Raw genomic sequence first — 27,465 nt, forward strand, 5'->3', positions numbered from 1 at the left:
TCACATTTTCCCCCAATATATGGAATAATACAGTATATATTTTTTGTGGTCTCTTTCAGTATAATTATTTTGAGATTCCTTCATGTGGTTGCATGTATCAATAGTTAACTCCTTTTTATTGCTATACTTAGCAATAGCATACAGTCATACCACAATTTATTTATCCATTCATCTGTTGATGGACATTAAAGTTGTTTTCAGGTTTTGGCTATTACATATAATGCTGCTGTGCATGTTTGTGTATAAGTGTTCGTATGGACACATACCTGCTTTTCTTTTGGATAAATTCTTCAGAGTGGAATGGCTGGATCAAATGATAGATGTATGTTTAACAAATTATGAAACTGCTGAGGGGTGCTTGGTTGGCTCAGTCGGTTAAGTGTCTGTCTTTTGCTTGGGTCATGATCTCAGGGTTCTGGGATGAGCCCTGTGTCAGACTCCCTGCTCAGCTGGGAGCCTGCTTCTCCTTCTCCCTCTGCTTGTGTTCTCTGTCTCTCAAATAAACAAATAAAATCTTCAAAAAAAAGAAAAAAGAAAATGAAGTTTTAAATTTGGTGAAATACAGTTTATTCATTATTTTTCAACAGATTGTGCTATTTATGTTGTGTCTAAGAAGTTTTCGCTTAAACCAAGGTGGAAAGATTTTTTTCCTGTGTTACCTCTTAAAAGTTTTATAGTTCCAGATTTTACATTATGTCTGCAATCCCTTTTGAGTCAATTTTTGTATATGGTTTGATTTAAGTTTGGTTATATTTTTGAATGTGGATATCTAGTTGCTACAGTACCATTTGTTGGAAAGATTATCCTTCCTTCTCTTGCATTGCCTTTGTGCCTTTGTGAAAAATAAACCTGTTGGGATTATATTGAATGTGTGGATCAAGTTGGGGAAATTGACATTTTAACAATATTTAGTCCTTCAACCCATGAAAAAAATGTTTTATTCCCTTTATTTCAATCTTCTTTATTATGTCTCAGAAGTATTTTTTAGATTTTAGTAGACATGTTGTTTACATCTTTTGTTGGATTTATCCCTAAGTATTTCATATTTTTGATACTCATAAGCAGCATTGTTGTTGTTTTTTTTTAAGTAGGCTCCATGCCCAAAGCAGAGCCCAGTGAAAGGCTCTAACTCATGACTGTCAGATCATGACCTGAGCCAAAATCAAAAGTTGGATGCTCAACTGACTGAGCCATCCAGGCTCCCCATAAATGGCATTATTTTTCAATTTCAATTTTTAATTACTTATTGCTTGTATATATAGACATATAATTGATTTCTGTATGTTAAATAGATATACTGAAATCTACTTTATTCAGCAGCTCTTTTATAGATTCCATCAGATTATCTATATAGAAGATCATGTTATACATGAAAACAGATAGTTTTACTACTTCCTTCTTAATTTGAATGTCTTTTGTTTCTTTTTCTCACCTGATGGCACTGGCTTTGTTCTCTAGTACAATGTTAAATGGAATGTCAAATAGAATGACATTGGCTAGACTCTCCTGTATAATGCTAAACATCTCTGTCTTATTCCTGATCTCAGGGATAAGAATTCAGTCTTTCTCTGTTAAGTATTATGTTTAATGTAGGGATGTAGGGTCTTTCTTTCTTTCTTTCTTTTTTTTTTTTTTTTGTAGATATACTTTTTTATGTTGAGAAGGTTTTCTTCTATTCCAAGTTTGCTGCAATTCTTTTTTATCATAAATGAATGTTGAATTTTATCAAATACTTTATCTGCATCTATTGAGATGACCATATGGTTTTCTATGTTGGTTTGTCGTATTACATCAGTTGATTTTTCATATCTTAAGCCAACCCTGAATTCTTAGGATAAACCCACTTGGTCATGGTGTATTGTTATTTTAATATGTTTTTAGGTTTATGTTTGCTAAAATTGTTTGGATTTTTTACATGAATGTTCATGAGGGATATTGGTCTCTAGTTGTCTTTTTTTTCTTTCTTTCTTTCTTTTTTTTTTTTTTTTTAAGATTTTATTTACTTGACAGAGAAAGGTCACAAGTAGGCAGAGGAAGGCAGAGAGAGAGGAGGAAGCAGGCTCCCCACTGAGCAGAGAGCCTGATGCGGGGCTCGATCCCAGGACCCTGGGACTACAACCTGAGCCAAGGCAGAGGCTTAACCCACTGAGCTACCCAGGCACCCCTTTTTTTTTCTTTCTAATGGCTTTGGTTTTGGTATTAAGGTAATGCTGGCCTCAGAATAAGTTGGGAAGTATTACTTCTCTCCAATGTTTGGAAAAGTTTGTGTAGAATTGGTATTACTTGTTCCTTAAACATTTGGAAGAGTTTACAAATGAAACTATCTGAACCTGGAATTTTCTTTATAAAAAATTTTTTTAAAGATTTTATTTATTATTTATTTGACAGACAGAGATCAAAGTAGGCAGAGGCAGGCAGAGAGAGAGGAAAGGAAGCAGGTTCCCTGCTGAGCAGAGAGCCCGATGCGGGGCTCGATTCCAGGACCCCAGGATCATGACCTGAGCCGAAGGCAGAGCCTTTAACCCACTGAGCCACCCAGGTGCCCCTATAAAATGTTTTTAAAGTATGATTTCAATTTCTTTCATAGATATAGGACTATTTAGGTTATTGGTTTTCTTCTTGGGTGAGTTTCGATAATTTGTCTCTCTCTTTTTTTTTTTTTTTTAAAGATTTTATTTATTTGTGAGAGAGAGCATGTGTGCGCCCACAAACAGGGATGGGGGAGGAGCAGGGGCAGGAAGAGAAGCAAACTTCCTGCTGAGCCAGGAGACCTCACACAAGACACAGGACTCATTCTCAGGACCCTGGGATCGTTACCTGAGCAAAAGGCACAGGCTTATCAAAAGAAATGAAATCTTGCCATTTGCGATGACGTGGATGGAACTAGAGGGTATTATGCTGAGTGAAATAAGTCAGAGAAAGACAATTGTATGATCTCCCTGATATGAGGAATTTGAGATGCAGAGTAGGGGGCTTGGGGGGTAGGGAAGGAAAAAATGAAACAAGATGGGATTGGGAGGGAGACAAACTATAAGAGACTCTTAATCTCACAAAACAAACTGAGGGGGGCTGGGGGGAGGGCATGTGTGGAGAGAATGGATTATGGACATTGGGGAGGGTATGTGATATGGTGAGTGCTGTGAAGTGTGTAAACCTGATGATTCACAGACCTGTACCCCTGGGCCAAATAATACATTATATGTTAATAAAAATAATAATTTTTTAAAAAGGCAGAGGCTTATCCAACTGAGTCACCCAGGTGCCCAGTTTGTGTCTTTCTTAATGATTTTATTTTTAAAAGTAATCTCTGCACCCAATGTGGGGCTTGAATTTGCATTCCCAAGATCAAAAGTTGTGTGCTTCACTGACTGAGCCAGCCAGGTTCCCCTAATTTGTGTTTTTCAAGCAATTTGTCCATTTCACCTGTCATTGAATCTATGGATAAGAAGTTGTGCATAACTATTATTTATCTTTTGAATATAAATGGGATCTATGATGATGCCATCTCTCATTCTGGTATTGGTATTTTGTGTCTTTGCTCCTTTTTCCTCATCAGTTTGTCTAGAGATTTATCAGTTTTATTGATCTTCTCAACCAGTTCTATTGTTTTTCTGCTTTTAGTCTCATTGATTATTTGCTTTGATCTTTATTTCCTTCCTTCTACTTACTTTGGGTTTAATTTACTGTTTTTATAGTTTCTTCTTCTTCCTTTTTTTTTTCAAAGATTTTATTTCTTTCTTTGAGAGAGAGACAGTGAGAGAAAGCATGAGAGGGGAGAAGGTCAGAGGGAGAAGCAGACTTCCCTTGGAGCTGGAGCCCCATGTGGGACTTGATCCCAGGACTCCAGGATCATGACCTGAGCCGAAGGCAGTTGCTTAACCAACTGAGCCACCCAGGTGCCCTGTTTTTATAGTTTCTTAAGATGGAAGCTGAGGTCATTAATTTGAGACCTTTTTTCTTTTTTCTTTCTTTCTTTCTTTCTCTCTTTCTTGTTTTTTTGTTTTGTTTTGTTTTTTTAAGATTTTATTTATTTATTTGACAGAGAGAACACGAGCAGGGGGTGGGGTAGTGGAGCGGCAGAGGGAGAGGAAGAAGCAGGCTCCCCAATGAGCAGGGAGCCTGAGGCGGGACTTGATCCAAGGATCTGGGATCATGATCTGATCGGAAGGCAGATACTTAACCAAATGAGCCACCAAGGCACCCCAAGACTTTTGTTGTTTTTTTTTTTTTTTTTTTAATAATATAAGCCTATAGTATTGTAAATTTCCTCCCAAATACTATTTTGGTAGCATCCCACAAGTTATAATGTGTTGTGTTTTCATTTTCATCCAGTTAATTTCTAAATGGCAGACATTTGAACTAGTGTAGCTTTATTTAAAGAAAATAATATTTGAATTTTCTATTCTTATGTTTCATGCAAGGGGAAAATCTAATAATTATAAAAAGTTTATTTCAAATTCTTTTATTTAAGGAACACTTTTATATATCTTTACAGTTTGATAGACTGTAAAACGAATATATACTTATTTTAAAAGTGAACATTACAAAGATATATTTAGAAAGTGAAAATTAAATGGTTAGTTTTTGAAAGGAAACACTTGATTTAAAAAAAAATGAAATTTTTGTTCTTCAGAAATGAAGACTGACCTGAACTTATTATTGGAGTGCCTGAAGTATCAAATGGACAACCCTTTCTCACAAAAGGAAGCTTTGGTTACTATTTTTTCAATTTGTCAACAAAACAGTAAGACATGATAGTGAATTTTTATCTGTGATTCTAGTTCTTTAGTATTGTGATAAATGGAATATGCATAGTTATTTCTTTTTAATTCAGTTACTCTACATGCTTTGTTACTATGTTTATGTGAATTATTTTCTCCTTAAGAGATTCATAATATCATTTATGTTTTGTTTTGTCTGCACACCCTATAGGTAATGCAGGTGTTTATTTTCGGGAAATTGGTGGTTTGATGTTTGTAAAAAATCTTGCAAAGTCAAGTAAACATAGCATGGTAAAAGAAGCAGCCTTATACACATTAGGAGCTGTTGCAGAACAAAATGGTAAAATATGAAAACTTTTTTTTCATTATCCTTCAAGCATTGTGCTATATTTTAACAAACCAATAAAAAGAAATTTTAGAATTAAGTTGCTTTTTTACATGTCTGGATAGTTTCATCCAGGTATTTTATTTTTTAAAATCCATGCATGCCAATTATTAACTAATGAAGGAACCAGTAAAATATGACAACTGTTTCGAAGGCAATGACAAAAAAACAACATAGGCCTTTGGCAATGCTGAAATAGATTTGTAAGTAGGCACACAACTGGTCAGTATCTGCAGGGCAACAGTGATTTGCATTCTACTGGCCGAAATGTTTTATATATCTATGGTCAAGAATAACCTGGGGCACCCGGGTAGTGCAGTTGGTTAAACGTCTGACTCTTGGTTTTGGCTTGGGTTGTGATCTCAGGGTTGTGAGATTGAGCCCTGTGTGGGGCTCCCTGTGAGATTCTCTCTCCGTCTTCCTCTGCCCCTCCTGCTCATGCATGCCTGTGCATGCTCACTCTCTCTCTCTCTCTCTCAAAATAAATAAATAAATAAATAATTTTTTAAAGGGAGACTTCTATTATCAGTTTTCTACAATTTATAGAGATGTAGAATAGCCCAACGACAGTGAAAAACACAGATAATCTAGAAGGGTTTGCTAGGTGGGACATTCAGTAATCATTTCAAAATCTTTCACAATTTTTCTTGTCATTAGTCGGAAACATTTTTTTCACTTTGTCTTCTACTGTGCATATCTTTTTTTTTGTCATGCAAAAGTTCTTTATTTTTACAAAAATAAAATTCATAATTCTTTCCCCTTTTTCCTTCCGGATTTTGAGTCATAGGAAAGTTTTCCATACTCTGAGATTCTAGAGGAAGCCACCCACATTGACTTTTGGTACTAGTATGGTTTTATTTTTTTACTTTTATATTTTCCAATTTCTTCTTCTTTATGTGGCAATTCAGCTATTCTAACACGTCTTATTAAAAAGATCTTTTTCACATTGATTTGAGATGCTATTAGTGCTACATGAATTTGCATATGTGGTGGGTTTATCTCTGGTTTTTCTATTAAGTTCATTCTCTATATATCTAGGTGCTTGAATCAAAAGACAAAGATAACCTAAAACATCTTGTATATGGATAAGTATACTCTGTGTATAGAAGTTCATGTTGGTAAAAACATTTTCCTGTAATATACCCAAAATGAAGTTGAATCTAAAGTATTGTTTTGTCAAACGACTTTCTATTCTTAAATTTTCATTCTTTTTTTTTTTTAATGTGGAGCTTGAACTCATGACCCTGAGATAAATACCTTCGCTGAGATAAAAGAGTCAAATGCTTAGCCTGTTGAACCACCTAGATGCCCCTTAAATTATCATCCATACATATTTCTTCATCATTTGGTAGGAACCAAGTTGTATGCTAGTCATTGGGATAAATGAGACACTGTTCTTGCCTTTGAGAGAAAGTCTAATAACTGTTCTAAATACTGGATAAAATACAAATTATATCTCTGTGTTCTAATTATTATTTTTTAAAAGTTTTATTTATTTTTTAAGTCTTTTTTTTTTTCTTTAGTAATCTCTACACCCAATGTAGGGCTCAGACTCATCACCCCTAAGATCAAGAGTTGCATACTCTTCCAGTTGAGTGAGTCAGGCGCCCTCTCAAATTATTTTTTAAAAATTCTGTTTATTGTGTTAGTATCACACACGTACATACATGCACACACAAAACCTTACTGTTAGGTATCATTTTTGCTTTTCGGAAAGATATATATATTTTTTTAAAGATTTTATTTATTCATTTGACAGATAGAGATCACAAGTAGGCGGAGAGGCATGCAGAGAGAGAGGAGGAAGCAGGCTTCCCGCCGAGCAGAGAGCCCGATGCGGGGCTCGATCCCAGGACCCTGGGACCATGACCCGAGCCGAAGGCAGAGGCTTTAACCCACTGAGCCACCCAGGCGCCCCGGAAAGATATTTTTATTTCTAGAAAGTTCTTTAAAAATTGCACAAGTTTCATTTGCCTATCTTCTAAAACAGGTTTCTGAATTTAAAAAAAAATTTTCTCTTGCTATGTCTTGTTACTTACTCATCCCCTTAAATTTTTTTTTCATATTTTATTTTTTTGTTTAGTTAGGTTTGGGTTTTGGGGGTTTTGTTTTTTGTTTTAAAGATTTTATTTATTTATTTGTGAGAGAGAGAGTGAGCAAGCACAAGCAGGGTGAGTGGCAGGCGGAGGGAGAAGCAGGCTCCCCACTGAGCAGGGACCCCGATGTGGGGACTTGATCCCAGGACCCCAGGATCATGACCTGAGCCAAAGGCAGGTGCTTAACTGGCTGAGCCACCCAGGTGTCCCTAGTTAGGTTTTTTTAAGAAATTCTCAGAGATTGTGTACATGTTTTAAAGCCTCAGTCAAATACTTCTGATTAAGGCTTTTTTGGCCTGCTAATTGAGTAAGCACATATCAGTTTGTCAGAAATTTTATTGCATGACAAATAAATGTCAATGAAATGAGATCTTCTTGAGAACCATCTGTTTGGCAACTTTATATTTTGTTCAACATATTTTAAAACTTATGCTAATCCATAGGAATTGAAATTATATTTTTATTTTTCAGTTTACTGTCAGCAGACTTTATGCACTTCAGAATTGTTTGAAGACTTAACTTGGTTCTTATCTAATGATGATTCAAACACAAATTTGAAAAGAATGTCTGTCTATGTTATTTTGGTTCTAGTTTCAAATAATAGTAAGTACATTCTTTTATGGTGTAGAAACATTTAAAAAAATAATAAATTGAAATAGTTTTTGTCCTTTTGTTCTATTCTTGATATCAGTGTCTTTTTTTTTTTTTAAGTAGGCTCTATGCCAAGTGTGGAGCCCAATGCAGAGCTTGAACTCACAACCCTGAGATCAAGAGTCGGACACTTAAAATGACTGAGCCACCCAGGCGCCCTTATATGTGTCTTTTTTTTTTTTTTAAAGATTTTATTTATTTATTTGACAGAAATCACAAGTAGGCAGAGAGAGAGAGAAGCAGGCTCCCTGCTGAGCAGAGAGCCTGATGCGGGGCTCGATCCCAGGACCCTGAGATCATGACCTGAGCCGAAGGCAGAGGCTTAACCCTCTGAGCCACCCAGGCGCCCCTATATGTGTCTTTTTAAAAATCTTACTAACTTCTGAGAACCATTAGCTTTAAAAAAATAGAATCACATATATTTGTTTGATATTTATTAATTATAAGAAATAGTAAATTGATTTGTGTTATTTAAATAACGTTGAAAAGGAGCAGCTTTAAAAGAAAAAGAGGCATTTGATGATTAGTTTGGTTGATTTTCCACTGAGTTAACCATTTAGTTACAGTGTTTATTATATCAGGTAACAATGGTCTTAAATTTCATGTAGCTCTTAAATTTTGTTTATTTTTGGAGGAAATTTGAATGCTGTCATTCTCTGAGCATAGGTAATGTATAACCCTGATTACAGATTTTTATCTATTCTAATTCTGTTATACTTTGTAATACCTTAAAGTGATTAAAAGTTATTTATTAAAAAACTACTTAAAAAAAACTACTTAAATGTTTTTCATTTTTGCAAACTTATTTATAAACAAAAGTCATATTTGTGTATTATATGTCTGTCTTTTTAAGGGACTGGACAAACACTTGTAAGAGAAACAGGTTGTATTACAGTTCTGACACAGTTGTTCAGGTAAGAAAATAAAAAATATTTTGTTGTTATTCATTACTTAAGACTTTAACACGGGCGCCTGGGTGGCTCAGTGGGTTAAGCCGCTGCCTTCGGCTCGGGTCGTGATCTCAGGGTCCTGGAATCGAGTCCCACATCGGGCTCTCTGCTCAGCAGGGAGCCTGTTTCCCTCTCTCTCTCTCTCTGCCTGCCTCTCCATCTACTTGTGATCTCTCTCTGTCAAATAAATAAATAAAATCTTAAAAAAAAAAAGACTTTAACACATTTGTTTAACTTGCTTCTTCCTTTTTTTTTTTCCCACCAAATAGGACAGTTCTTTCAAAATATGAGTTGAATTTGTTGGATGAAAATGCATTCCAGAGCTATCAGTTATGGTCTTCGGTTTGTAGTACTTTGTGTGTCTGTGTCAACAATCCTCAAAATGGTAATTATCTCAAATATTTAAATATAAAAATAAACTAAAAACATATGAGATGATATTTTCAAATATATTAAAACATGATTGACTTTGTCTCCTTTCAGATGAAAATCAAATGCTTTGCTGTTCACTTTTTCCACATGCTAATGACTGGCTAATAAATTGCGTCAAACCTGAGATAATTCGCCCTGTTTGCTCATTTATTGGACTCACTCTTGCAAATAACAGTAAGTATTCATTATTCTCTAGTTTTACTTGAAGATCCATAGCTCAAAGGATAACAAAAACCTATTGAGTTAATTATTGAATTAATTTAATCAATGGAATAATTTCATTATAGTAAGTTGGGTCATTTTAGTTGCATTTAGACTATTACAGATAGGAAAATCTTGAAAGTAGACATTGTTAGGAAGATAATTGGGAAGATGGAGGTAGCAGCATAGTTTCGAATCCCCCCAGATACCCTCATGAAACAGAGCAACTAGATAGCAAAACTAAAACTTCACACGGCATGTTCTCTGATCACATATAACTAAATTAGAAATAAATAAAAAGAAAACTTCTAGAAAAGTCCCAAAATGTCTGAAAACTAAACAACTCAGTGCTAAAAAAAAAGACTAAGGAAGAAAACCCTATAAACCCATGAGCAAAAGAATAAGTCATGAAGAAATTAGAAATGTTTTTAACTGAATGGTTATGAAAGCATAACATTAAAAAACTGTGTTCCTAAAAATAAATAAATGAATGAATAAATGAAAAATTAAAAGCTGGGTTGCTGCAAAAGTAGTGTTTGGAGGGAAATTTACAGCACTGTACTTTGTATAAGGAAAGAAGGCAGCTCTCAAATCAATTATATTAGTTTCCACCTAAGAAACTAGAAAATAGGGGCGCCTGGGTGGCTCAGTGGGTTAAAGCCTCTGCCTTCGGCTCAGGTCATGATCCCAGGGTCCTGGGATCAAGCCCCACATCGGGCTCTCCGCTCAGTGGGAAGCCTGCCTCCTCCTCCTCTCTCTCTCTGCCTACTTGTGATCTCTGTCTGTCAAATAAATAAATAAAATCTTAAAAAAAAAAAAAAGAAACTAGAAAATAAATCAACTTAAACTCAGAGTAAAGAAGGAAATAGTAAAGAGAAGATCAGAAATCAACACAATAGAAAAATAACAGAATGGGGAAAAATCAATGAAACCAGAGCTAGTTCTTTAAAAAGATCAATGAAATGGATCCTTTAGCCACAATATAAAGAGAGAGGACCCAAATTTCTAATATCAGGAATAAGTATCTCTAGCTCTTAACAGATATTAAAAGGATAATAAAGGAATAATCAAAACAACTTTATGCCACTAAATTTGACAACTTACATTAATTTGATAAATTCTTTGAAAGACACCAACCACCAAAGCTCACTCAGAAGAAATGGATAGCCTGAATGATGTTATATGTATTAAAGAAATTGAATTTATAGTTTAAAACCCTAGAACAGGAATTTCCAGGCCCTATGGACTCACTGGTGAATTATGCCACACATTTAAGGAAAATAAATTCTACATAAATTGCCAGGAAATGCAAGTAGAAGAAACAAAACACTTCCCAGCAGATTTTGATATTTTTATTTTATTTTATTTCATTTTGTTCTTTTAAAAAAAAAATTCTTTTATAGTAATCTCTAGCCCAATATGGGGCTTGAACTCATGACTTAGGATCAAGAATTGCATGCGCGGGGCCCTGGATGGCTCAGTGGATTAAAGCCTCTGCCTTTGGCTCAGGTCATGATCCCAGGGTCCTGGGATTGAGCTCCGCTTCAGGCTTTCTGCTCAGCGGGGAGCCTGCTTCCTCCTCTCTCTCTGCCTGCCTCTCTGCCTACTTGTGATCTCTGTCTGTCAAATAAATAAATAAAATATTTAAAAAAAAAAAGAAAGAATTGCATGCTCTGTTGACTGAGTCATCAAGGCACCCCTTTCCCCACACATTTTAGGTCAGCATTATTCCCATACTGAAACTTGAAAAAGACCTTACAAGAATACTATAGGTCAATATCCTTTATGAATATAGATGCAGAAATCCTTAACAAAACATTAACAGTCAGAAGTGCCTGGCTGATTCAGTCTATAGAGCATGTGGCTCTTGATCTTGGAGTCATGAGTTCAAGCCCCACGTTGGGTGCAGAGCTTACTTAAAGAAATTTGAAAAAAAATTTGTAGTTAAAATTTTTAAATCACAGCAATATATAAAAATAATATGGGGGTGTCTGGGTGGCTCAGTGGGTTAAAGCCTCTGCCTTCAGCTCAGGTCATGATCTCAGGGTCCTGGGATCGAGCCCCACATCGGGCTCTCTGCTCAGCAGGGAGCCTGCTTCCTCCTCTCTCTGCCTGCCTCTCTGCCTACTTGTGATCTCTATCTGTCAAATAAATAAATAAAATCTTAAAAAAAAAAAAGAATAATATGTTTTGACCAAGTGGCATTTATCCTAGGAATGCAGGATTGGTTAAACATTGGAAAATTCACCATATTCACAGGCTATGACAGAAATAAACTATACAATAATCTATAAGGATGCAAGGAAATCTTTTCACATAGTTCAGCATATATTCGTGACAAAAGCTTTTGGTAAACTAGGAATAGATAGAACTTCTCAAGGTGGTAGAGGGTCTCTACAAAACACAGCTAACATATTCAATGGTGAAAGACTTAATGTGCCTCCCACCAGCCCCAAGACTGGAAAAAAACAAGGATGGCCACTCCCACTACTTAAAAATTTTACTGGGTGTTTAACCCAATGAAATAAGTCAAGAAAATAAAAGGCATAGAGATTAAAAAGGAGAAAGAAAATACAGTATTATAAAATATAGAGAACTCCTACAAATTGGTAGGACAAAAAACAATCTAATGATTAAAGAAATGAGCAAGATTTGGACAAATACTTCACCAAAGATGATGTGAATATTAAATTGTGAATAAGCAATGAAAAAATTTTTGAAAAGATGCTCAAAATCGTTAGTCATCAGAAAAAACCAAACTAAAACCCCAAGAATACCACTACACACTCATGCCATGCCTACAATCAGAAAGGCTAGTAATATTAAATGTTGATGAGGATGTGGAGCAACTAGAACTTTCTCATACATTGTTTGTGTGTACCTTTATTCACATATTTAAAGCAAATAGTCATGTTTCTCAACAAAGGAACATATCTCTATAATTCCAAAAATTGGATTCTCTTTCCATGATGCTTTGACATTTCCTTTTTCTTTAAAAGTCAGCTTGAAATAGTAATAATTTTAGGACTTCATTACTCTTAGTGAACTGGTATGAAATACCAGTTAGATAAAATCTGAAATATTCAGTATACAGTGTATAAGGATGTTCTTATGCTTATAAGCCTGAATTTTTATTACATAAGCTATTACCAGAAACTGTGGTAACACAGTGCCATTTTTATCTAAACATTTAAAGATACTTCTTTTTTCAGGAGTTGTTTTTTTTTTTAATGAAAATACTTTGCAGAAAAGAAACCTGTTGTGGAGTCTCCATAATATTGAAAATGTTTGCTCATCCTTCTTTAACATTTCCTAACAGTTCCCTTCCCAGGTGTAGAAAATTCTGAACCTGATGTTTTTTTTTAAATACATATTTTTAAAATATTTATTTATTTAATTGAAAGAGAGAGAGAGTACAAGTAGGAAGGGCAGAGGGGAAAGAGAGAGAATCCTAAGCAGACTCTGCCCTGAGCCTGGAGCCCGACACAGGGCTTGATCTCACAACCCTGAGATCATTACCTGAGCTGAAATCAGTAGTCAGAGGCTTAACCTGCCACACCACCCAGGTGTCCCTGAACTTGATGGTTTATTTTAGGTTAAGATCTTTATGTTTTATCAAACAGTGTAAAAAGTAATTTTTTCATCTAAATCATCTTGGCTCAGGGTGCCTGGGTGGCTCAGTTGGTTAAGTGCCTGCCTTCGGCTTAGGTCATGATCTGGGAGTCCTTGGATCAAGTCTTCTCCCTCTGTCCCTCATCCCACTTGTACTCTTTCTTTTGTGCTTTCTCAAAAAAATAAATAAAATCTTTAAAAAATAATCTTGGCTCAATTTGTGATACGAGGGTAGACTGGAAAGATTTGTGGCAGAATTATAATCACTAATCCGTGTATCCATTTATTATAAACCTACTGCTTGTATAGGGGCTGTGAGGACTATTGAATGCACAGACCCATGCGATACTCTCCCATCAGAACCATTTTCAACAGCAAAACAAGACACTTCAAACTTCTTAAAAAATGTATTTTTCACTGAGACTTTGCTTGGAATAGTTGTTATGTCTCTCAATAATATGTTATAATTTTATAGTCTAAGAAGTAAAATAAATAGGCTTAAACAAGATGGAGAAAATATGTGTTCCTTTGGAATAATTACTTTACCCTTTGTAGATTCAAGCAATCTAAGGAATGAGTAAATGTTGGAATTCAGAAAATAGGCAGCTTGATAATTGCTATACCAAACTAAATGAATGAAGTTATTCTTCATAGCTCTATTGAAGGACTTTGAGTTTACTAATGTCATTCTTGCAAAATATACTAGTTCTTGCTAAATGAAACAAAAAACACATTTAATACACAGGAAACACTGTACTGTATATGTACTTGTTCAGTATAAAAGTTTGTTTCTTACCTAAGTAAATGACCCATTTTATGATTGTATGCATAGGTAAAGATTGGATTTTTCATTCTTTAATTTGGGGATTTTTAATATTTGAAAAAGTCATGTCAATGTCATATTTAGTGTAATTTAATTGAATGGAACCATACACTTGTCTTGTTTGAGGTATTAATAGTTTTGCTACTTTATTCCTTAAGCATATGTTCAAAAATACTTTATATCTGTGGGTGGACTGGATGTGTTGTCTCAAGTTCTTGTGCAACTGGAATCAGATTCACACAAGACTCTTTCCAGTGCTAAGCTTGCAGTCGTGGTGACAAAGACAGTGGATGCGTGTATTGCTGATAATCGTGAGTGAACATGCTTAGTAATTTTTCTACAATTGAGTTTTGTTTGAATTCAGCATGGTGAGTGTTGAAATGATAGGCTGAACACAAATGTAGGCTGGACTTCCCATGTCTCACAGCAGGAGGGAATCTTAAAAATTATCTAGTCCAACTTATTTTCATGTGGAGATTAGGACTTCCCTAAGGGTTCAAATTAAAGTCTTCTGACTTCAAGTCTAATGATAGAACAAGATAAGATTCTGTCATTTCTAAACTTTTGTTTCACTGAAAGAGCAGTATTAAATGAAAAGCTTTAAGTGAGAAATGAAGAGACATCTTGGAAACATAAGCAACAAAAACATAAACATAATGGAAAACCCAATTTATAGATTTTAAAAATTGTATAAAGAATTAAGGTATACCTCTTTCTGATAAGTATGAGGTCTGACTCACCCAGCCATAACTAGGTATTAAGAGGGCTATATAAGCCATTATCTTATTACAATACATTTATTTATATTTACATATACATATGCATATAGATGAGATGGGAATATTAGATATTATATTGGCATGATATTGTTCTCCCAGGATAAGATCTGACAAATAGCATATATATAGTTTTAAGCTTATACTTTTTTCCCCCTATTTTTTACTAATAGCTACTTTTGGAGTAATACTATCCAAGTATCAGATTGTTTCAAAACTTCTGACATTACTGCTTCATGAAAGTCTGGATTCAGGAGAAAAATTTAGCATCATACTTACCCTTGGTCATTGCACAGAGGATTGTGGTTAGTATTGAATTTATTTAGTGTGCTTATGAAAACAGTGGGGGGCACCTGGGTGGCTCAGTGGGTTAAAGCCTCTGCCTTCAGCTCAGGTCATGATCCCAGGGTTCTGGGATCGAGCCCCGCATTGGGCTCTCTGCTCGGCGGGGAGCCTGCTTCCTCCTCTCTCTCTCTGCCTGCTTCTCTGCCTACTTGTGATCTCTATCTGTCAAATAAATAAATAAAATCTTTAAAAAAACAAACAAACAAAAAAACCAGTGGAGTGGAAATCCACTCCCCCCCCCTTATTGTCATATGGGAGGCTTGAAAGTACTGCCTTTCTGTAAGTCATTCAGGCCCAAACCTGTCATTTTGCTCCTCATCCTTCTTCATCCATATCCTTCCTTATCCCTTTCTGTCCAGGTCCAGTTTAGGCCCTCCGCCCCTCAGCGTCTTTCACCAATGAAATTGGAATAGATTTCTCCTTGTGTTCCTCCTCTCCTGTCTCTCTTTTTTTTTTTTTTTTTTTTTTTTTTAAGAGGGGGAGGATAGGGAGTAGGAGGAGAAGAGAGAATCTTATGCAGGCTCCATGCCGAGCATGGAGCCCGATGTGGGTCTCCATCTCAGAATCCTGAGGTCATGACCTGAGCCCAAATCAAGAGTTAGATGCTTAACCAACTGAGTCACCCAGGTGCTCTGGATTTATTCTAAGTTTTTAATTTTTAAAAATTTTTTATTGAGGCTTAATCTAAAAACTATATCTTTTTTTGTTTTCAACTATACCTTTTTTTAAACCAGGTGTGGGCTATTTTTTTACTCTCATGAAGTATGGCTACTCAGTGGCTATATTTCAAACATCATCACTTATGAGACAGGTATTTTTATGTCAGAAGATTATTTTCTAAATGGAAAATACTTTTGAAACTATTTTTTTTACTCTCAAGATTTAAACTATGTTCATAATTATCACAGAAAAGAATTATGACCTTATACAGATAATTTATGAAAAAATAACATAACTATTTTCTACTTTGACTTTTGATGTTTTCCAGAGGAGAATCAGTATGATCTTTTTAAAAACAATGGGCTTCCACTCATGATACAAGCCTTAACTGAATCGCAGAGTGAGGAACTAAACAAAGCTGCCACTTTTGTGCTTCACAATTGTAAAAAAATTAGTAAGTTTATTGTTACTTAAAAAAAATACGGAAGTTTATGAAGGGAAATTTATATCTGCTTTGGTGAGCCCAATCTTTTGGGCTCCCAGGCTCTTCTTAATTTGAAAAGTGGAGTATATAATTTGGACATGACAACAAGCGTATTTCAGCCTTTAACCCTATCTGGAAGAGAACAACAGTATAGATAATTCACTTATTTTATGCAATATGGACAATTTAGTTGTAGGAATTAAATTTGAGGCCTACAGGTGACTTAAGGTTAAATTATAATACAAAGTACATTTGTTTATTTACTTAAAAAAATGTTTGAGTGCCTATTATTTGCCAGGCACTGTGCTAGGTTTTAGGGATACAGTGATTAGAAACAACAGTCAGCACTCATAGAGCTTCATTTAACTAGATAAATAGTCCTTGAATAATCTAAAAAATGAATGAATTGTTCTATATTAACTGAAGGGTTAGGAATGGATGGAGCATAGATCTTAGCATATAACAAAGGACTGTGACCTAGACTTGGAGCAGAAAAGGCTTCAGAGGAAATGATTGTTGAGCTGAGAACTGAATGTATAGTGTTAACTAGGTCAGCCATAAGCAACAGTGAGGCACAAAGACCCTATGATAGGAGGGAACATACATTGAAGAAATGATGGCCATTGAATTGGTCTTTGTGGAAGAAAAATTGCTGCTGTGGTATATAAAAAGAAAACTTAAAAGATTAAAGGAAGAGCTGCTTTATGAAAACTGTTAAAACCCAAACCTAAAACCAGTATCCACATACCTGGGGATGTTTATGTACCCGACATAACATATTTTCATGATGTTCTTTCTCTTATAGCTCTGATGAGTAAAGTCTAATTTATGACTGGGGCTTGGACTTCTGCCATGCACTTGCTTTCCATTTATTTTCAGTACCACCTAGACAGTTAAGATAGTCTACATGGGCAAAATTTAGAGAGGTGGATGTGGGGTATGAGGTAGTCCTTATTTAAAGTGTTAGAATTACATTTAAAGTGTCAAAAAAAAAACCCATTTCTAATAATGAATAAATTCACTATTTTTCTCCCATATTACAAAGCTGAGAAATTATCTCTAAGTCTAGGAGAATATTCTTTTGATGAAAATGAAGAACAATTAAAAGACATAAATATGAAAGAGAAGAATCTTGAAGAGTACTGGAAGAAAGCAAAGGAAATTCTACACAGAATAGAACAGCTTGAAAGAGAAAGAAATGAGGTTGGCTTTTTTGTTTCAAAGAATATAAAACTTTTTTCAAGTATTTTTCTATAATAGAGGTTGGAGGGTAAAAAATTTTTCTTGCTAAACTATTTTTTATATTTTAATGTTTTTTTAAAAAGATTTATTCTAGGGGCTTCTGGGTGGCTCAATTGTTAAGTGTCTGCCTTCAGCTCAGGTCATGATCCCAGGGTCTTGGGATCCAGCCCTGCCTCGGGTTCCCTGATCAGCAGGAGGCCTGCTTCTCCCTCTCCCACTCTCCCTGCTTGTGTTCCCTCTCGCTGTGTCTCTCTCTGTCAAATAAATAAAAATCATTTTTAAAAAAATCTTAAAAAAGATTGGGGCACCTGGGTGGCTCAGTGGGTTAAGTCTCTGCCTTCAGAACAGGTCATGATCTCAGGGTCCTGGGATCGAGCCCCGTATCGGGCTCTCTTCGCAGCAGGGAGCCTGCTTTCCCCTCTCTCTCTGCCTGCCTTTCTGCCTACTTGTGATCTCTCTCTCTCTCTCTGTCAAATAAATAAAATTTAAAAAAAAAATCTTTTTTTTTTTTAAAGATTTTATTTATTTATTTGACAGAGAAAGATCACAAGTAGACAGAGAGGCACGCAGAGAGAGAGAGGGAAGCAGGCTCCCCGCTGAGCAGAGAGCCCGATGCGGGACTCGATCCCAGAACCCCGACCCGAGCCGAAGGCAGAGGCCCAACCCACTGAGCCACCCAGGCGCCCCTAAAAATAAAATCTTAAAAAAAGATTTATTCTAGTAAAAGAGTGAGGTTGTGAGTGGGGGGAGGGGCAGAGGGAGAGGGAGAAGCTCAAGCAGACTCCCTGCTGAGCATGGAGCCTGACACAGGGCTCAATCCCATGACCCAGAGATCATGACCTGAGCCAAAATCAAGAGTATGATGCTTAACCGACTGAACCACCAGATTTTAATGGTTTCAAATTTAAAATTCAGTTGATACTTGAGAAACCATCTTTGAACATGGGGGAAAAAACATTTTTAAAAGATGGAAATGGGGCACCTGGGTGGCTTAGTTAGTCAAGGAGCTGCCTTTGGCTCAGGTCATGATCCTAAGTTACTGGGATTGAGTCCCCACATAAAGCTCCCTGCTCATGGGAGAGCCTGCTTCTCCTCCCTCCACCTACTGCTCTGCCTACTTGTGTACTCTCTCTCTGTCAAATAAATAAATAAAACCTTAAAAAAAAAAAGTGGAAATGATGACTGAAAAAATAAGAGACCTCGTAGATAGAGATCTAAGGTTTGTATAATAAGAGTTAGAGAAGGGAGGGAGAGGTATTAATTCCTCTCTTTACATACATGTATATGTACATGTATATGTATGTTTCAGTATTTTTTTCTGTGTATGTACACTTAATGTCTCTGTATGTGCATGCATTTTTGTTTTTATTTTTTGAAGATTTTTAAAAATTTATTTACTTGACAAAGAGAGCACAAGTAGGCAGAGTGGCAGGCAGAAGGAGAGAGAGAAGCAGGCTCCCTGCTGAACACAGAGCCTGACGTGGGGCTCAATCCCAGGATCCTGGGATCATGACCCAAGCCGAAGGCAGACGCCTAACTGACTGAGCCACCCAGACACCCCTATTTTTATTTTTATTTATTTTATTTCTTGAGTAGGCTCCAGCCCCAGTGTGAGCCCAACACAAGGCTTGAACCCATAACCCTGAGATCAAGATCTGAGCTGAGGTCAAGAGTTGGATGCTCAACTGAATGAGCTACCCAGCTGCCCCTGTGCATACGTTTATAAAAATAAAAGCATAGTGCTCAGCTTAGTATGACAGTATAGTAATTTCATTCTTTTAAATGACTAATTTCATTATTATAGATGATTATAATTTTATTTAGCTAGTCTTTTGTTAAGGGACATTAAGATTATATTCAATTTGTGACCAGTGCAGACAACTCTAGAATAAACATTTTGATACATATATATATATATGTATATATATACATATATATGTAACAGCTTTACTGAGATATAAATCACATTCAATTCCATTGACCTGTTTAAAGTATACATTTCATTGGTTTTTAGTATACTCCTAAAATTGTGCAGCCATTACCACAACCAATCTTAGAATATTTTTATCACCCCAAAAAGAAATCCCATGCCTTTTAGCAGTCATTGTTCCTATTTCTCCCATCCATTCTCCATTCTCCGCACCTCCCCAGCCTAGGCAACCACCAAACCACTCTTAGTTGCCTATTCTGGACTTCTTATATAAATTGAATCATATAACATGTGGGCTTTTGTGACTGGTTTCCTTTATTTAGCATAATGTTTGCAAGGTTTATACATGTTTATATCAGTATTTCATTCTTTTTTAAAAAAGCTTTATTGAGATACAATTCACTTTGAATTTATAGTTCATTTTGCCCATTTAAACTATGCAGTTCAGTAGTGTTTAGTATATTTATAGTTATGTGTAACTATAGTCATTTTTAGAATATTTTCATAAAATATTTCCTTGTGTCCTTTTGTAGACAGTCCTATTCCCTGTCTTCAGACCCAGGCAGTCATTGATCTGTTTTCTGTCACTAGTTCTCTTTTTCTATAATTTCACATAAATGGAATTATAAATTTTTTATTTTTTTTTAAATATTTTATTTATTTATTTGAGAGAGAGAGATCATGAGAGGGGAGAAGATCAGAGAGAGAAGCAGACTCCCCATAGAGCTAGGAGCCCAATGTGGGACTTGATCCCAGGACTCCAGGGTCATGACCTGAGCTGAAGGCAGTTGCTTAACCAACTGAGCCACCCAGGCGTCCTTTTTAAAAAAAGATCTTATTTATTTATTTGACAGAGAGATACACAGCTAGAGAAGGAACACAAGCAGGGGGAGTGGGAGAGGGAGAAGCAGTCCTCCAGCTGAGCAGGGAACCCAATGCAGGCTTAGATCCCAGGACCCTGAGATCATGACCTGAGCCGAAGGCAGATGCCTAACAACTGAGCCACCCAGGTGTCCCGGAATTATATATTATATAATCTTTTGTGTTTGACTTCTTTTACTTAATGTGTAATGTATTTGAGATCCATCAATGTTGTTTTTTCAATATTTGCTCATTTTTATGGGAGACTGAATATTCCATAGTATAGATGTACTACAACTTTGATTTACCAGTTGATGGTTATTTAGATTGCTTCTAGATCTTGGCCATTGTGAATAATATTGTTCTGAACATTGGGTTGCACTACTTTTTGTGAGATTTACATTTTCATTTCTCTTGGGTAAATACCTAGGAGTGAAATCACTGGACAGCTATACCTGAAAGAAATTATGGACCTCTCTCATAGTGCATCTACTTTTACTTGCGACCACTCAAACAACAGAACACCAAAAGGAGAAAAAGTCTCTCCTTCCTCTGGCAGTCTTGTATTGTTCTTCCAGCACTTGCTATTAACAGAGACTAACATCAATGCTAGCTGTAGAATAGCAGTCCATCGAGTCTAGTTTCAGTTTTGCAATGTAGGGCAAGGAAGCTTGGGATGGATGTTGAGGAGTAATAAATTAATAACTAGTACATCCTGTAGGCCAAGTATACAACTGTCACTGTTACCCTGGGATACTCCTTTACCATCATCTCACAGATGCTCTTTTTATCCTTCCTACTTTGATTTCCTCTTTCTTGGAGTCCATGTCGTCCTCTTTTTACTACATTTAAGGAAGTGTTCTCATACTTACTTTTTTTTTTTTTAAGATTTTATTTATTTATTGGATAGACAGAGATCACAAGTAGGCAGAGAGGCAGGCAGAGAGAGAGGAGGAAGCAGGCTCCCCACTGAGCAGAGAGCCTGATGCGGGGCTCGATTCCAGGACCCTGGGATCATGACCTGAGCCGAAGGCAGAGGTTCAACCCACCGAGCCAGCCAGGTGCCCCTCATACTTACTTTTTAAACAAATATGTTTTTCACTTCTGCTATCGTATTTGTAGTTACCAAATCCTCTTTTTTCACTCCATTTAAATGATCTTACTCTTATTTCACGGACTTAAGACATCATTGGCATTCTTCTCTTAAATATATCAATAATTTTCTTTTTTAAAAATCTTTATTTATTTATTTGAAAGAGAGCATGAGTGGAGGAAGAGGGGGAGAGAAGTAGAGAAGCAGACTCCCCATTGAGCCCAGAGCCCGATGACATAGGGCTCAATCCCCAAATCCTGAGATCATGACCTGCATCAAAACTAAGGGTGGGCCACTTAACCAACTGAGCCACCCAGGTGCCCCTCAGTGATAATTTTCATTACTTTTTTTTTTCTTCTAGGGCACCTGGGTGGCTCATTCGGTTGAGCATCCCACTTCTGATTTGGGCTCAGTTCATGATCTTGGGGTCCTGGGATCAAGCCCCACGTCAGGCTCCATGCTCCACGGGGAGACTGTCTCCCTCTCCCTCTGCCCCTCCCCCTGCTCATGTGAGCACTCTGTGTCTCACTTTCTCTCTCCCTCCCTCTCTTAAATAAATCTTAAAAAAAATTTTTTTTCTTCCTAACCCATCTTTTTCCTTTGAGCTGCCTTGCCTGTTTGCTTGCTTGCTTGCTTTCTGACCCTCTTTTTCCCTCTTCTTTCCACCCCTCCCTCTCTTTCCCTCCCTCTCTTCCCTTCCTTCCTTCCTTCGTCTCTAGCTTTCTTCATATTTCTGGAGGTCTTTGGTTGCTACTCATATTTAAGAATCAGATACTGAAAGTCTTTCTGAAAATTTGTTGATGATGGATTCTCATAGGTTTAGTCAGATCATTTTGGGGCAGAACCTCCAATGTCTAATCTGCCTAGAGATTGTCAACCATTTTTCTGGAATCAAAATGGGAGAAGAGAGCTTGTGGGTCTTAGTATTCAGTATGTGAATACTTGCTTAGATATGTTTCTTTAGTATTCTGCTTTCAGCTTTGTTTGGTGTCCTCCAGTGTAGAAACTCTTTTTTATCCCTTTCAGAGATTCAAACTTCCCCTTTCACCTGGGGAAGGAGGGGACCTTCTGGTGTCAGTCAACTGCTTGTTAAGTGTGTATATATGAGGGGTCGAGATCTAATAAGGCAACTTTTTTTTTTTTAATTAAGTAGACTCCACACCCAGCCCGGAGCCCAGTGCTGGGTCTGAACTAAAAATCCTGAGATCAAGACCTGAGCTGAGATCCAGGTTGGATACTCAACCGACTGAGCCACCCCGGCATCCCTGTAATCCAACTGTTTCTTTCTTTCTTTTTTTTTTTTTAAGATTTTATTTATTTATTTGACAGATGGAGATCACAAGTAGGCAGAGAGGCAGGCAGAGAGAGAGAGAGGAGGAAGCAGGCTCCCTGCTGAGCAGAGAGCCCAATGCGGGGCTCGATCCCAGGACCCTGGGACCATGACCTGAGCCGAAGGCAGAGGCCTTAACCCACTGAGCCACCCAGGCACCCCAATCCAACTGTTTCTTAAACAGACTTTCATCCAGTCTTCCTATTTTTAGCTCCATCTTCATCCCTTCTTCTAGAGGTTCGAACACCTCCGATTCCCAAGCCTTTTGAGAGTTTGGCAGCCCATCCTAGGTAGTTTCTTAGCTTTTCCGATGGTCAGCTTTGAATTCAGCTTTATCAAGACTGCTAAGTAGGTTATCATTCACCTACCTGCTCTCCAATTTCCAAACTTGTGTTGCCTTTATTTCTTCTTTCATTTCTCCTTGTCCTTGTGGGTTTATGCCTTTTTGAAAACTGTTCTTTAATTGGTTTTCTTGGAAGGACCAAAAATAAATAGTGTTGTTAAATTCATCATATTTACTGGAAACCCTCTTTATTGGTTTGTTTGTTTGCCTATTTACTTCTCTCTCTTTATTTAAAAAAAATTTTTTTTAATGGCACCTGGGTGGCTCAGTCCATTAAGCATCTGCCTTTGACTCAGGTCATGATCCCAGGGTCCTGGTATTGAGCCCCTTATTGGTCTCCCTGCTCAGTGGAGAGCCTGATTTTCCCTCTCCTTCTGCCCCTCCACTCCTAGGTTATGTGTGTGCCCGTGCCCGCACTCTCTTTCTCTCGTTCTTGCTCTCTCTCAAATAAATAGAATCCTTTAAAAAAAATTTTAAAGGGGTGCCTGGGTGACTCAGTGGGTTAAGCCTCTGCCTTCGGCTCAGGTCATGATCTCAGGGTCCTGGGATCAAGCCCTACATCCGTCTCTCTGCTCAGCAGGGAGCCTGCTTCTCCCTCCCCCGCTGCCTGCCTCTCTGCCTACTTGTGATCTCTCTCTCTCTGTCAAATAAATATAAATCTTAAAAAAAATTTTTTTTAAAGATTTATTATTTTAGAGAAAGAGAAAGTTTCGGGGGTGGGGCAGAAGGAGAGGGAGAGAGAATTCCAAACAGATTCCTTGCTGAGTGTGGGGCCTACCAAGGGCTCAGTCTGAGAACTCTGAGATAACCAAGAGGGCTGAAATCAAGAGTCGGATGCCCAACTGACTGAGCCACACTGGCGCCCCTAAAGAAAAAAAAGTTTTTTTTTTTAGGTAGGCTGCATGCCCAATGTGGGGTTTGAACTCATGACCCTGAGATCAAGAGTTACATGTTCTACCAACTGAGCCTGCCAGGCACCTGCTTTATTCTTTATTTACAGTTGCAGAATAATTTTTTTGGTGGATATGGTAGCTCTCTCTTATGAGCATTTAGGTTATTTCCAACTTTTGGCAATTACAAACAGTGTTGCAGTTAATAACACTAACATTCTGCATTTACCTGAGTACTTTCACATAAAAGTAAGATGTGCTTACCTTTACACGAGTATACCTATAGGATTTTTTTTTTAAGATATGCACAGGTTTTATTATAAAAGATACTGTCAAATTATTTCTCCATAGAGGTTGTACAATTTATACTCCCACCTGTAAATGTATAAGACTGTTTCTGTGTGCCCTTTTGATCTTTGCCAGTGTCCTAGATGAATGCTGTCCCAGTGTGGTTTTATTTCTCTTATTCCAAATGGGATGGAGCATTTTTTCATATGTTTAAGAGCTATTTATATTTCCTTTCCTGTTAACTGTTCATCTCCTTTTCCTATTTTTCTACACCATCATTAATCTTTTTCATATTTCATTGCAGTAGCTTTTTATAAATGTTAATAGAAAAATCATATGCCAAGATATAACACACATATTCTCTGTATATGTGTTGAATATCATTTGGCTTCTGGCCCTTTTTTCTTCTGAGTTCCTCCCCCACCCACCCGCATTGTTCTTGGTCTGTAGCAGAATTTTGTAAAAATATTTTGGTTTTTTCTTTTATGATTTTTTTATTCTTTGTGATATTTAGAAAAGTCTTCTTCCCCTTAATAGTGTTAAAATACTGTTTTCTTTTAAAACAATCATTGCATTTTTTACAAAACAATATTTAGCTCATTTTGACTTTATTTTTGTGTAAATTCTGAGATAGGGATCCAATTTATTTTTTTCCCCAGATGACTACCCAGTTGTCCCCAGATAATTTATTAAATATATTCCCTTTTCTTCTAATGTAAATAGTCTCTTTTACTATGTATATTCTATTGGCAGTCATGAACTTTTCCTACATTATTTAAAGAGAGTGTAAATTGGATTATAAAGCAAATGGATTATTTTGAGATTCTTCACTTGTCATTTTTACATTATAGGAAAAACTACAAAGAGAAAAAGATAAGCATAATGTTTCATCTATGAACATAAATATTCAAAATACATTGAAACACCTCCATGCCGATAGTATTGGCAGAAGTCCTACAGCAGAAGATAAAGATAAAAGCAAGTCTAGAAAGCTTCAGAGTTACCAATCCCATGGAGTTCTGTCTACAGCATGTACAAATGATCACCAAATGAAGAACCTGTTAAAGAGTGCAAATCCAGTTACTGCTTGTTATAGGGAGAGTGGGCAAAATAAGACTTTATGTAAAGCCAATTCAAACTATAATCAAAATCTACATGAAGGAACAACTTTTGAAAAAAAGAATTCTGTTTCTCAATCAAGGTATAGTTTAATAATTGTTTCTAACTTTTATGTATTTATTCAAGTATTTTTTTGTGCAGTACTGTGTGCCACTCTGTTAAACCTTCGGATACAGAAATGATAAAATATGGTCTTGGGAGGAGTCTGAATGGAAGTGTTGAGAATGGAGTTTGGATGGGAAGGTATAAGCCAGTTCATCTAGGGCCTTGAATGTCACACTCAGGATTTTCAGTTTTCCCTCATAGGACATGGGAGCCACTGAGGATTTTAAATTGAGTGACGTCAGATTTGAATTTTAGAAAGGATACTCAGAAAACATAACCTGAAACCCTATACCTGAAGTAACAATGTGCACATTGGTAATCCATTAACAATGTATCAAAAACCAGTTTCTAAATTTAATTTGATAAAAGGGAGTAGTGTGTGCTAAAAATCTGGTTTAGGCTTACCTTTTCACTTGTTCCTTGCACCTCACCTCTAGCTGATGTGCCTTCTCCCTCTGGTAGCTTATGGGTTCAGACCTGGGATTGTCGCATTTCTTAAAACCTTACTTGTGTTCTCTCCTCTAAAGGTTACTGTGCCAGGTAGGAAACTGAGGAGTATGCTGTTACATTCTGGGAAGGTTGCAGGGTGAGCAGGATATTAGGGAGATGGATTACATCATCACAACTCCTTTTTTTCCTTTGCAAAACTGTTCTTGATGTCAGTTTTAAATTGATTTCTCAGGAATGTGGAACTGGAAAGCATTGAGATATGTTCTTGGACCAGCCTTATTGCTTTCTGATTCTGTTCTCTTCTCCCCTCACTTCCTCATTCTTTCCTGTTTTCCTCTTTCCTTTTTTAAGTTTATGTATTTATTTCATTAATCTCTATGCCCAACTCGGGGCTCGAACCCATGACCTTGAGATCAAGAGTCTCATGTTCTTCCGACAGAGCCAGCCAAGTGCCCCGTGTTTTCCTCTTGCAAAACTTTTTTCCCATGTTTCTGCTGGCATCAGTGGTATTGCCCTTTGGTGTCTTGTGGTTTATATATATTTTTTTAAGATTTTATTTATTTATTTGAGAGCAAGTGAGCACAAGCAGGGTGAAGGGCAGAGGGAGAAGCAGACTCCCCACCAAGCAGGGAGCTGTACTAGTGCTTGATCCCGACATGGAGTTCGATCCCTGGACTCTGGGATCATGACCTGAGCCAAGGCAAATGCTCAACCAACTAAGCCACCAAGGTTCCCCAGAGTCTTATTTAATGCCATTTTTGGAAAGGAGGCTATAACCATTACAAACACTACTTTGGCAGAATTTGATAGACTTTGGTAGACCCTGGTTCCATCTCCTTCTGCCTGCCAAATACCCAGAATTGCACCACTGCCTACAGAAACATTTGTCCATACACCAAACAGTATGTTTACTTTTAAATATTTGGTGTCTATTTTCTTTTAGTGACCGTGTTTTTAAACATCCAGTTCCCGTTGTCAAAAATAGAAAGCAGCAGTTACCAGTAACAGGTATGTTTAAAAATATTTCTTCTTTGAGTTTTTAAGAAAACATATTTAGGTGACTAATACAGATAAAAATGTACATTGATATATTTCCCCTCTAGCATATAAGCCACACCTTTGACTCTCTTTCTGGTGTAAGTGCCTCAGTCACCTTTTACTGATAACCAGAACCTTTCTGTTTATCTACCAGGGTGACTGGATATGTAGTACTGTGCTAAAGTTTATGAGAATCTTGACAATTAATATATTGTGTAAATGTCAGGCCCTTTTCATTAATCAATTTTCATTAATCAGAAGAACCTTACATGTTGCAGTTTTTTTTTCCAGATCCATTTACATTATGTTCAGATATAATAAATAAAGAAGTCATCAGTTTTCTAGCAAGTGACAATCATTCCAAAATGTTAAAATACAGATGCTCAGGTAAATATTCTTTAATTACAGTTGTTTTGCAATTAAACTTTGTATATTAGTCAACTAGGATTTGTAGTAGTTCTGCCTGTGTGATTTAAACTTTATTTCCTTTGGAAAAATAACGATCTGGAACATCATAAAATATTCAGATCAATACTTACCTGCATTTGCCTGTGCTTCCAGTATTTGTTTATATGAATCACCATAGCTAATACTTTAATACTTTATTATTATATTTTTGACAGAATAACATCTACAAGTT

General features: G+C 36.6%; 1 protein-coding gene across 13 annotated transcripts in view; it reads left to right on the plus strand.

Annotated features, from left to right (window-relative positions):
• The window catches only part of TERB1 (telomere repeat binding bouquet formation protein 1), a 49,773-nt gene that overhangs the window by 11,283 nt on the left and 11,025 nt on the right, over positions 1-27,465 (plus strand). For 8 of the 13 annotated variants that reach the window (XM_032854289.1, XM_032854288.1, XM_032854287.1 and 5 more), the window contains 13 exons: positions 4,634-4,744; positions 4,933-5,061; positions 7,674-7,805; positions 8,707-8,767; positions 9,073-9,188; positions 9,287-9,409; positions 14,030-14,182; positions 14,821-14,952; positions 15,981-16,106; positions 17,182-17,339; positions 24,965-25,314; positions 26,731-26,795; positions 27,117-27,212. In XM_032854289.1, the coding sequence (XP_032710180.1) occupies positions 4,634-4,744; positions 4,933-5,061; positions 7,674-7,805; positions 8,707-8,767; positions 9,073-9,188; positions 9,287-9,409; positions 14,030-14,182; positions 14,821-14,952; positions 15,981-16,106; positions 17,182-17,339; positions 24,965-25,314; positions 26,731-26,795; positions 27,117-27,212 (1,752 nt within the window). The remainder of the gene's footprint in view (positions 1-4,633; positions 4,745-4,932; positions 5,062-7,673; positions 7,806-8,706; positions 8,768-9,072; positions 9,189-9,286; positions 9,410-14,029; positions 14,183-14,820; positions 14,953-15,980; positions 16,107-17,181; positions 17,340-24,964; positions 25,315-26,730; positions 26,796-27,116; positions 27,213-27,465) is intronic. The other 5 variants (XM_032854296.1, XM_032854291.1, XM_032854292.1 and 2 more) reach the window with 5 other exon arrangements.

This window comes from Lontra canadensis, unplaced genomic scaffold (assembly GCF_010015895.1).
Source record: "Lontra canadensis isolate GAN:19392208 unplaced genomic scaffold, GSC_riverotter_1.0 scaffold8, whole genome shotgun sequence".
Classification (NCBI taxonomy): Eukaryota; Metazoa; Chordata; class Mammalia; order Carnivora; family Mustelidae; genus Lontra; species Lontra canadensis.